General features: G+C 41.7%; 1 protein-coding gene across 2 annotated transcripts in view; it reads left to right on the plus strand.

Moving 5' to 3' along the window:
* The first annotated feature begins 2006 nt into the window (after positions 1 to 2006).
* GBE1 (1,4-alpha-glucan branching enzyme 1) overlaps positions 2007 to 12249 on the plus strand; it is a 237011-nt gene continuing 226768 nt past the window's right edge. The window contains exon 1 of one of the 2 annotated variants that reach the window (XM_007500737.3): positions 2007 to 2315. In XM_007500737.3, the coding sequence (XP_007500799.3) occupies positions 2191 to 2315 (125 nt within the window). In that variant the 5' untranslated portion in view covers positions 2007 to 2190. The remainder of the gene's footprint in view (positions 2316 to 12249) is intronic. The other variant, XM_056807229.1, reaches the window with a different exon arrangement.

Genomic DNA, 12249 nt, shown 5'->3' on the forward strand with positions numbered 1-12249 from the left:
AGAAAATGATGAACTATCTACTCATTGGCTATTGTCAATTTGAAATCTGGAGACCTCCATGGGTGAGTCTGGGAATTCCTTTGGGGCAAGTTCTCAGGGGACAGGGGCAGAATTGGGATTGCCAGATTTCTAGTTGAGACTATTTACCAATTGGTTATGTTTTAGGATGTCTAGGGAAGGGCTTATAAAATTGTATTTAATGATCCAAAAGGGGAAACTTTTTGGTCTTTGATCACCTAGAGAGATCATTGATCAAGAAATTTATTCATTATTGGTAGCTTAATCAGTAAACTGATTTTCCTACCCAGAAGCCAGTCTCAGAATTTGTAATTGTCAATAGGAGGTCATCTAGTCCAACCTCTCAAACTCCAAATTTTATAGCTAAGGAAACTGAGATTCAATATAATAGAAGATGGATTTGAACTTAGGTCCTCCGATTCTAAATCCAGTGTAATGATCTTTTCATTTTACCAAGATTCCTTCTTTCCATATGTTTCCCTCTTACAGAGGGGCAAAGTCCTGAAAGCAGAGAAAAAGAGGCAAAGTAAACTTGGAAGAGAAATAGTACTGCTCTATAAACTCTATAAACCAAACAATAAATTCTCACACTATGATTGGTTATGACCTTCCTTTTTCATAATGATTAAAAAGTCAGAGGAAAATTTGAATGGAAGGCCCTTGAATTATTTTCTGATATATCATATATATTTTATAGTTTTTAAGGTTACAAAACTCCTCAGTGGTCACCTAAACTGATCCTCTTATTTTTAAGGTCATTGGATTTTAGATTTGCAAACTACCTTAGACATTATTTAGTCAGCTCTATAGTTAAGGAACCCGAGGTCTGGGGGTGTGTGTATGTGAAATTATTTGCCCCAAAGTGCTACAGATATACTAGCTGGCATTTATGAAATAATCAGACCATTTACAACTATATAATGACCTCATTTGACCCTTAAAGCAATCAAGTGTGGCAGCTAATGTCAGTATTATTATTCTTATTCACAGGCAAGAACTGCTCAGGGTCATGTTGTTCTCATGGGTGGGAATCAAAACACTGTGTCCTACTCCAAGTTAAAAATTCTTTGGACTCCCTGGCAGCTAGCTATCAGCACAAACAAGATTCTGATCCAGAAGACTAAATAAACTATGCTACAGATAAGGAAATTGAACAGATAAAAAACGCCTTATTTGAAGTCACACTGCTAGTCACAAAGAAACCACAAACTGATTGATATAGCAATTGAAAGAAACAATCAGATTTTAAAGCCTAGCTTCCATTCAGTTCATTGTATTACAGAGAACCATTATGGAGACTGTGAAATCCAGAGCATAAGACATTCCCTAAGACATCCTGAGTGAATCTGAAGTTAGGAATATGAAATCAAGAAGTGTATCATGAGCTAGGAAGTGGGGATACCAAGAAATAGGGGAAGTCAGTGCGACATGTCAACAAGCATGGACGCACAGGCTGGGCATACACTTCATAGGGAAGCACCAAGATTTCGAAGCACAAGCAAAAAAGCCTTTGGCACTGCTGTCGCTGGGCTTGTTGGCTGACAGCGGTGTCCCTCGGAAGTCTTTCTATTCAAGGGGTCAGCATTCCAAGAGAACTGTCTGAACTAGAGCCAGTCTAGGCGCGGGTTAAAACAGGAGGAAACCGTGGCCTTTCTTCCCCTACTAGTTTAGCTCTCACGTTTCTCCTCTACAAATCAAAGATACATTGTCTCTCAGATCCTTCCCGGTCTAACACTGTTCTATAGGTGACCTGTGTTAACCAGCAGAGTGATTCCAAAGTGGAGGCACAAAGGCACTTGGGAGCAAAAGCGGTCAAGGTAAGATACTTGGGCCGTTCCGGCGGTCAGCGAGCCAGAATCGCGGGTCTCCCGGATGAATCCTGGCTCCTGCACAGCCAGGTCCCAAAAGAGAGCGGAGCAGACCGCCCGCCAAAGCGCGTGTCCGACGGGCGGGTCAAGGAAGGTCTCGCTCCTCCCTCTCTCGGGGTGGGGTGGGGTGGGGCAGAGAAGGAAAGTGGGTGGGCGGGGGGCCAGGAGCACCAAATATAAAAAGCGCAGGGTTGCAGCTACTGAGCGCCAAGGGTTCTCTACTCTGACTCCTCCCTCGCCACGTCTCGGCTCCGGCTCTACTCGACCTTGTCGGGCCTCGGCTGCTCAGGGCTGCGGTGGAAAGATGGCGGCTCCGGCCGGCGGCGCGGAGGCGGCTTTGGCGGCTGCGTTAGCCGATGTCCCCGAGCTGTCCCGGCTCCTGGAGATTGACCCCTATCTGAAGCCCTACGCCGGGGACTTCCAGCGGAGGTACCGCCCCCCCCTTTTCATCCGTGGGCTCTAACTCCCCCCTTCCGGTTTCCTTCGTTTCCCCGCTGTAGCCTTTGGGCTGGCCGGTCGGCTGATTGACAGGACGGCTGGGTACCTCGGGGGAGGGGTGGGGGGGAGAAGAGTACTTCCGCTCTTGGGCCGAAGGGGCGTAGAGGGCTGTGGGTGGGGACCTCTGCGGGCCCAGCGTCTTTATCTTCTCGCTTTCTTTTGGGTCCCGCGAGCTTGTCTGGGTATCTCGTAGGGGCTGGGCTCCGCGAGTGGAGCCTCTGCCTGGGGCGGAGGACTAGGTTGCCGGGTCACAAGTAAGACTGACTTTGGGACACCGGATGCTGGTTTCCGGTGCTGCCTGGAGCCTTCTCCTTTGCAAACTTTCTAATGGGTGACATAATCCCATCCCCTGGCAGAGAGCAGCACTTCCGAGTTACTTCAAAAGGCCGTTTTCCTTCCGCTTTCCTCTGCTACTAAATTCTTTTTTTTGCATTGCAAAATCGTTTGGCCACAATCGTTCCCTCTAATCCTCTCTGCTAAATTGGCCTGTAATGCTTTTGCTCCAACACGGGGGACAGCACCTACGCGCAGAAATGCCACTTTCGTGAACGTTGTGACTACTTGGTATTGTTACTCGGCATCCCGACATTTCGGGGCGCCTCCGCGTTATGCTTTGGCTCCTCCTCAGTTTGAAGAAAGGCGTTCCCTCCAAGCAGACCCCTCTAGAGGGCTTCCTAGCACCCCCACTGAGCACATACTCAGCCTCCGTGGCCTTGGCTCACTCCTTAAGTGTTCTCAGGCTACCGCTTGGAGGATGCGCTTGAGCTTAGCTTGGGACTTCTTCCAAAGTCAATGGTGGGACGATTTGGTTCGGCTTGCCAGCATTCCCGGCATGTCTGCATTTAAAATACTTGCAGCATCCTAGCCGTCACGAGGCCATTTAGTTATTGCTAGATGGATGGTAAGGAACGTAGCATCATAGATCAAAGCTGCACATCCAAGTGCTAGCCAACTACCAGGACGGGATTGAGCCAAGCACTGCGCTGGGATAGTTCTAGTCTTGAGTGCCAGGCAGCAGGGACAGGGCTGAACTGGAGCCACCCGGAAGGACCCGGCTTCACATCCTGCTTTGGACGGCGGTCGCCGTGCCGGAGCCTCAGGTCAAACTTGACGCCTCCTAAGGGCCGGTGGAGCTTCGAAGCTGTGGTTTCTACCATCAGCTCATCCGTAAGCGTTTATGAGGCCTGTTCTGGGCCCCGGACAGCGATGGGCGCTGCCCTCAGGTCTTACGGGGCCACGCATCTATAGAGCAAGCTGGATGCATCCCAAGTAGGGAATGACGAGCAGAGGAGGGGCGCTGGAGTGAAGAGGGTTGGGGGAGGCGGCCCGTCAAAGATGGGTTGGAGAGGGACCTCGAAGCGAGGGAGGTCAGCCGCCGGAGTGACCAAGGGGCCTAGGGAGCCCCCAGAGAAAGTGCCTCCAGTAGAAAGATGGACCGAACCGGAAGGAGGCCCAGCGACACCAGAAAGGGGAGGATGTGTCAGGGTGAAAGTGCTGGAGAGACAAGCGGGGGTGAGTTTGTGAGGGGCTTCGCAGGCCAAAGAGCGGTTCGCCCTGGATCCTAGAGGTTCCTAGGAAAGCGCTTGGGCTTGGAGGGGGCAGATAAGCAGAGCCTTTGGAGTGGGAGAAACGAGGCAGGCTGGCGAAGTGTGTCACCTCGGTGAGTCGTCTTGGGACTACTGAGAATGGCCTCGGCTTCCCCTGTAGAACACGAAGCGAAGTTCTTAGCCGAGAGTGAGGGGGTCGGGGAGCCCGGCGAGGTTCAGAGAAGTGGTTTGGGAAGGCCCCGCTGTGGAGAGCGGGGTGAGGGTTCTAGTAGGACTGGCCAGCAGTTGTAGAGGCCCAGCGGTGCTGTGTGATGTCCACTTGTAGAGGACCCACCTGATTTCATAGAACTTGATGGCGTCGGTGCTACGGTGTGACCGGACTCGGACATCTGCCTGCTGGAGGAACCCTTAAGGGAAAACAAGCTCTTTCACAGCTTGTCTCCTATCAGCTTCCCCCCTTTGAACCTGGAAACTCTTCTTTTTGGTCTCCATCTAATCCCGTCAGATGTGTAGAACCGACTTTCCAAAATGTGGTGACACTGGAGTTCGCGCTTTTATCCTCGCCCTTCAGAAGATTTTAATAAATTCTAGAACCTCTTGAGCTTGTCCACTGTCGTACTTTAGGGAGCCTTTCTACTTAAAACCCTGGGATCGTGGCGAGCAAGTCATCCTTGGAGAACTCAGATTTTGACGAACAGGGACAAAATGAGGAAGTGCTATCTTGGACAGCAAAGAATATCGCCATGTCTCAGTCATTCTCTATGTGTAACAACATATATTCAGTTTAGTATAGTTTTTTGAAAAGAAGATGCCGACTCTAGCCTGTCTGTAGGAAATCAGACTGTTAAGCAATGCCATTAAAAAAAGGAAGAAAAGAAAAATATCAGAAAAGACACGTTCAGATGAGTGTTGCCACTTTTTTGGAGGCATCTGCTATGTGTTTGTTTCTGTATTCTTGTTGGTGACCAAACTTGCTAGTTTAGGTTGGATTCTGTTTGGGGAATCACCAAGTCATTCAACATAAAATCTGGTGAATAAAACACTAGCCATACATTTTTGACTCGGCCCATTGGAACTGCTTTTGGACAGTAGAGTTTTCAGGGAAGAGGCTTGCTGTTCAGGAATGCCAAAAGCAATAGAACTTTTACAGGTGCAATTGGAACTCATACGAGGGAAGGCAGGAGACTTTCAGGTGCAGGCAGGGACAATGGGGGGAGCCCGCGGGCCCAAGCAAAGACAAATGGGAGTGGGCAGTCCAAAATACCACCCGGAAGAGGTGTTGCCTCTTCCGGCCTCAACAATCCCTTCCTGCCGTGATGTGAGAAAGCCGGAGGGCACGAAAAGGGGTTACTATGCCTATGAAAGGTCGTTCCTGTAGATCCAGCTGAGCCTTACAGCCTTCATTTGCCCGAGTTTAATAAGGGCAAGAATCATTCTTATGTAGTTCGCCTGGGGAGGGGGAAGGGCCAGAGCTCTCTGATTGCTTTTCCTCTCATGATGTCCCGGGCAAGTAACTGCCAGGAAACTGGCCATGAAAAGGAGCAGCCACGGAGCATCCCAGAAAGGGAATGGAGTGGAGAGAGGGGGAAGAGGGGGAAGGACGTGTGTTCCTAAATCAGAGATCTGGATTTGGAGGAGAACTTTGTGGTCCTAATAGACCCCCTTCTTGGGCTCCTCTCACTGTGGGCTCTTCCTGATTAAGTGGATGGTAGAGTCAAGCCTTGCTACCACCTGATTCCAAATCCACTAGGGAACAGTCTGCTGCCGTAACCCTGGTGGATCTCAGAGACCTGGAAGCTCAGGGACTTGTTCAGCACCACGTACATGTGCTCCATACACACTTCTTCTCATCCCGGCCTGAGTCCCCGAGGTTGGTTACCCAAGAGCTGGCGGCCCTGATTTAGAGATGAAGAGACTGAGTTCAGGGACTTCAGAGGCGTCAAACTATGGGTCTTTTGGCTCGTTACGCCGTTCGAATGTTTGAGACTATACCCACATTTGATGAGAGTCTGCAGAATCATGCTTTTAGGTGATTCAATAGAAATTGTTTTATAAAAAGACTAAAAATCTAAAAAAAGAGGGGAAAAGTGGGGAAAAAAATCCTTCCTAGCTGGAAATTCATCCCTTTGTGGGCATTTTCTGGGAGAACACGACCAGGTTGTTGAGGGACCTTAAGGTCATGCCATTTCAGCAACATACATTGGAAAGGGCACTCGAGGCCTCCTAAACATTTTTAAGCTTGTACTATTGGACAAAAGTTATTTGGCTAAGCCGTCTAATAACAAAGCGACGCCAACAGCACCGAAGGGGTTTGCTCTGCTTCGCCAAGTGTCTGCTAAAGCCCACGCGTCAGTTTTACTCTCGATGCCTGGCCAAGTTTGAGTCACCAATAAAAACCCAGGTCGCTGATTCTACTAGGAAGGGAAGCCGTCGGACGCCGTGATGTGCATTGTTTCTGCTTCTACAAGCAGTAACCTTGCTGGCTTTGCCACGGAGATCAGGCCATTTTAGAGTGGCTTCTAAATTCCTAACAGTGATGGCCAAGAGGCCGGGACCTTGTCACATCGTCAAAATCCTCTGAAATCCTTGACTTCCCTATTTGGTTCTGTTTGGACTGGAGCACCAACATCCCTACTGAGAAACGAATCTGTGAAGAACTTGAAGGGCTCCCCTTCAGTTTTCCTTAGCTTATGACTAATACTGTAGGCATTGGTTATTAAGGTATGTTATTTGTACGCCTAATATCTATACAGGATTTATAGGAAATGCCCCCACATTTCTCATGAAGATACAGGTTTTCTTTGGGTTGGTTTCTACTGCTAGTCATTTTTAATATTCAAATATTCTCATGTCTTCTGTAAACATTAGCATATTTTTCTTCCTGGTGATGTGTCTTAATCACTGTATACATGCCAATATTTTGGATTTGGAGCTTTTTTTAGTGCTCTACTCCTAGCAAAAGGATCACTCTGTATTGACTTGGTTGACAGAGATCTATCTCACCCTGCAAAATGAAAATCTTCATAAAAATACATGATGTCTTTAGATAAAATTTACTTGACTGTGCTGCATAATTCTTTAACATTTTAAGTTAGAAATAAGTTGGTATTGAGGTGACTTTATCTTAACCCAGTTTTGATATATTCAAGATCCCAACATTTTGTTAGTGACGAATGGAGCTAAACATTTTATTCAGTGACTATTTTCAGAGAATTTTTAATTCCTTGATGTTGTATCTTGAAAACTGTTATTGGACAATATTATTACTCCAAGCCTAGGAATTGTCTTTATTTCTTGTTAGAGAAATCTTTTTATTTTGGATTCTTTTTCATTCTTTCTCTGCCATCCTATCTTCCTTCTCTCCCTGTTCCCCCTCCCCATTAGAATGAATGAATGAGGTGAAGGTGATTTAAGTAATAGTTTAATAGAAAAAAGAATGTATTTAAGCCTTAACACTTAACTGGGAGAGGAAATGATAAAGCAGTTGTTAACAGGATAGACTTAGGAACAGAACGAGCATGAAACTTCCAGTGTTGAGTGAGGTAAATGCTAGCCTGCAGTATTTAAAAAATCAGCCTTCTCTTGATCTTTCCTCTCTGTCTTTTCTCCTCTTTCATCTGATTGCTGTGTTTATATTCAGAGACATCAGACAGCTGCAGGGATTTTTTTTATTTTTCAACTGCTGATGGTTGCGTATGAATTTTTTCTCATAAAAAGTCTGTTAATAGGTAGGAACAACTTTGAAAATAGGGCAAAACAGAAGAAGGGAAAAAACCCAGGATATTACTATAGAAATAGGAAGTAAGGCCATGAAAAACCAAAGAATTTTTGAATTAGGGATAGAATATTACCAGGAACTATAAGAAGAAAAATGATATGTTTTGATAATTATATATGAAAATATGCTGATACAGAGGAGCATAAGCACATTCCATGCAAGAAAAATCACTCTTAGCCCAGCTCTTGAGGAAAGTGGGAGCCAAATTAATATGTAATTGGAACATGTTTGAGATAAATAAAATAAAGAAAATGTGAATTTGTGGTTTTCAAAGTCTATATGAAAGGATTCATTTCTATTTGAATTTGAAACCCTGATTGAGATTAACTACTTCCTGGATGGGGAGAACTTCGTTTTCTTTATTGCCTCTTTGGCTAGGGAATGATTGAGTTAAAATTCCTGCCTACCCACTCTCCTAGTTTTTTTGTAAGCATTAAGTTAGGTGGTGCATTGGATAAGAGTGCTAGATTTGGAGCCAGGAAGATCTGAGTATGTGTCCTGCCCTAGATTCTTATTGTGCAACAGGATAAATCACTTTTCCTATTTTAGCCCATTATTTCATCTGTAAAATAGCACCTTCCTCAGAATTTTGTGAGCATCAGATGAGATAACATATATAAAGTGCTTTGCTTTCTTATGAAAATGTTAGTTATGATTAAGTACATCATGTGTGCTATATTATCCCGGACTTCATATATGTTGTATTTTCCTAGACTTGTCTACTATAATTTTCTCTGCCCTTCCTGATTGATGCAAACTGACTTCTGGTGTAATTGTAAGCATAGTGCTTAGTCCTGTAGTAAAATGAAAATCTGTGGCAAACATAGGCCACCGATGCCATCACACTTGTATAGCACCTATGCCTACAGATAGTTTTGATTCCTTCATTTGAGAATGGCTTCAGCATATCCTTGGATGCTGGAGAATGCTTTATATTCTTATAAATTTGACTTAATTCTTTATATATTTGAATATATAATATATATTAAATATATATAATAAAATATAATGAGATTATTTAATATCACATATTCTCTGTCTTTGTTTAGTCTAATAGGTAAATTATTTTGTGCTCCTCTAATGTGTTTATGATATCACTCTTTATTTCTATATCAAATGTGTCCATTTTGACTTTAGCTTTATTTATGCTGTGAGGTGTTGGTTTATGCTTAATTTTTGCCATACTATTTTCTAGTTTTCCCAGCAGTTTTTGTCAAATAGTGAGTATTTCTAAAAGTTTGGATCTTTGGGTTTGTAAAACACTAGGTTACTATGGTCATTTACCATTGCTTGTTGAGTATCTAACTTAGTCCATTGGTCTACCATTAAATTTCTTAAACAGTACTAGATTGTTTCAGTGTTTCATTATAAAATAGTTTGAGATTCAGTACAACTAACCCATCTTCATTATTTTTTCCCCTTATATTCCCTTCATATACTAGGTCTTTGTTTTTACATTTTAATTTTTTTTCTCTTAGCTATTTTTTTCCACATGGTTTATATAGTATTAGAATTGTTCTTTAAATGTTTGGTAGAATTCACTTGTGAATCTTTTGGCCCTGGGTTTTTTTCTTATCGAATTCCTTGATAGCTTGTTCAATTTCCTTTTCTCAGGTGTTTAAGTATCCTATCTTCTCTTCTGCTAATCTGGGCAATTTTTATTTCTTTAAATACTCATCTATTTCATTTAGATTATGAGATTTATTGACATAATTAAGCAAAATAACTCCTAATAATTGCTTTAATTTTCTTTTCATTCATTGTAATTTAACTCTTTTCATTTTTACTAATAGTAATTTTGTTTTTCCTCTTGTTATTTATATAGCTCCTTTTTTAGGAATTTGGATGCTATGCCACTCGATGCATATATGTTTAATATTCATATCACTTCATTATCTATTGTTACTTTTATCAATATATAGTTTCTTTCCTTATCTTAATTTTCACTTCTGCTTTATCTTGAGATCTAATTGCTATCCTTGCTTTATTAACTTTAGCTGAAGCATAGTAGATTTTGTTCCAATCCTTTACATTTACTCTTTAGTGTGTTCCTTTGCTTTAAATGAGTTTCGATTAGGCAGAAAATTGTGGGGTTTTGACATTTAATCCACTATCTTTTTTTGCATTTTATGGGTGAACTCATCCCATTCATATTTGTAGTTATAATTATTAACTTTGTTTCCTTCCATCTTATTTTTCCTCTGCTTGTGTTTTTCTTTCTCTCATCTCAATCTTTCCCTATTGTCAAATGCTTTTGCTTCTGTTTATCTACCTCCCTTTTTGTCTATCCTGCCCTTTTTTTTGTTCCCTCTCTTCTTCCCTATTGAGCAAGATAGATTTCTGTACCTAAGTGAGTGTAAATGTTATTCTAACTTTGTGCCAATTCCAATAAAAGTATATTTTAAGCATTGCCTAACACCCCTCCCTCCCACCTTCTCTTTTACTTTATTTTTTCATGCTATCTTATGTGATAATTTACCCCCAAATTTCCTTTCCTCTTTTTCTCAGCATATTCCTCTTTCTTATCCCTTGACTTTAAAAATATAAATCCATCACATTCAGTCTACTCTCTAGATATTCATCTATTCATTGTCTTCATAGTGATAAAATTCTCAAGTACCTTTACCACCTTAAGTATTCCAAGTTTTTAGGTTTCTTAGGTACTGAAAGTATGTTAGATATCTTAAGCATCTTAGTTATCACCTTAATGGTAATATAATTAATAATATAATAAACCTGTTATTTCCCTTGATTACCTTAAAGTATCTTAAGTATCTTAAATATCTCATACCATAAGTTATCTTAAGTATTCTAGTTATCACTTTCCTTTGCAAGGAATGTTATTAGTTTAGCCCTATTGTTTCCCTTGATTACCGTAAGTATATACTTTAGATATCTTTTGTACCAAAGAAATCTTAAATGTTATAGTTATCAATTTCCTGTTCAAGCATGTGATGATTTTAACCCCACTGATTCTTTTGAGTTTTTCCTTTTTATGCTTCTTTTGAGTATTGAATATGTTCATTGAATGTTCTTTTTAACTCATGTTATTTTGTTAGGAATGTGTAAAAGTCCTCTATTTTGTTAAATGCCCATTTCTTCTCCTGAAGTATTATGCTCAGTTTTGCTGGATAGGTTATTTTTGGTTGTAGGCCTAAATCTTTGCCTTGTGGAATATCATATTCTATGCCTTCTTTAATGTAGACCCTTTGTAATCCTGACAATGGTTCCACAATATTAATTTTTTTTTCTGGCTGTTTGCATGTTCTTCTTAGCTTGGAAGTTATGGAATTTGACTATAATAGTCCTGCAATTTTAAAATTTTGGATTTCTTTCCAGAGATAATCAGTGGATTCTTTCAGTTTCTATTTTCCCCTCTTGTTCAAGAACATCAAGGCAATTTTCCCTGATAATTTCTTTCAATATGGGTTTTTTTTTTGGACATGGCTCTCAGGCAATACAATGATTCTTAGATTATCTCTCCTGGATCTATTTTCCAGGTCAGTTGTTATTTGTGAGACATTTCAGATTTTATTCTCTTTTTAAAATTCTTTTGAATTTGTTTTATTGTTTCATGCTGTCTTATGAAGTCATTATCTCCCGTTTGTCCAATTCTAATTTTTAAGGATTCATTTTTTTCAGACTTTGTACTTCCTTTATTAGGAAATTATATTCCCGTTTAAGGTATCAGTATTTCCTTTTATAGAGAACTGCTTTCTGTAGGTTTTGTTCTATGCTGATGATTTTTTCCATCATTTTCTATTCTAATTTTTCTTCTAAGTTCCTTATTATTTGTTTTTTGATATTTTTTGGAGGTCTTTCAGGAGTTCATTTTGGTATTCACATCCTTTCACATTTTTCTTTGAGGCTTCACACATTTTTGTTTTTGTATTATCTTCTGAGTTTACATTTTGATAATCTCTCTTGCTGAAATGTTTTTCTAGCATTGGTTTTTTTCTCTGCCTTTTGTTCACTTGCTTATCCTTCCCCTTGATTTTGTTAAATTGAAGAAGCTTAGCTCTGTTCCTGGGGTGTAGGGAATACTGTCCAGTTTATACGGTGCCTGGGTTCAGCTCAGCTGTCTCAGTCCCAGAACAAGTACTTCACTACCTTGAGGGAGCCCGTTAGCCACCTGTGGGGAGTGTAAAGATGAATTTAGAGTTGTGACTTTAGATTTAAATGGTCACCAAATAAAACCCCAAGTCAGTCTGGAAATTTATGGTAATTTAATTAATATAGAGGGAAGGAATTTAAGGAGAAGAGAGAGGGAGAGGAAAAAGAGTTAATTTAAACTGCTCTGGCTCAGGCTGAGCCAGGCAGGAGTTAAAGGCCTTGGCCAAAGGGGCCTCCCTGAGCCCAAGGGAAAAGGAAGTCAGTCTTATCACTCACCACGAGACTGGCTCAAGGAAGCTGTCTGAGTGAGCTCCTCCAGGCTTAGTTCCAGAATCGAACTGGTGCCCAGGCTGCTCACAGGAAGTGATCAGCCAGATCCAACTTTCTGGGGAAAGAGTTTTTGAGAGATGAAAAAATCCCAAATATA

The sequence above is a fragment of the Monodelphis domestica genome, chromosome 8, assembly GCF_027887165.1.
Source record: "Monodelphis domestica isolate mMonDom1 chromosome 8, mMonDom1.pri, whole genome shotgun sequence".
Taxonomy (NCBI): Eukaryota; Metazoa; Chordata; class Mammalia; order Didelphimorphia; family Didelphidae; genus Monodelphis; species Monodelphis domestica.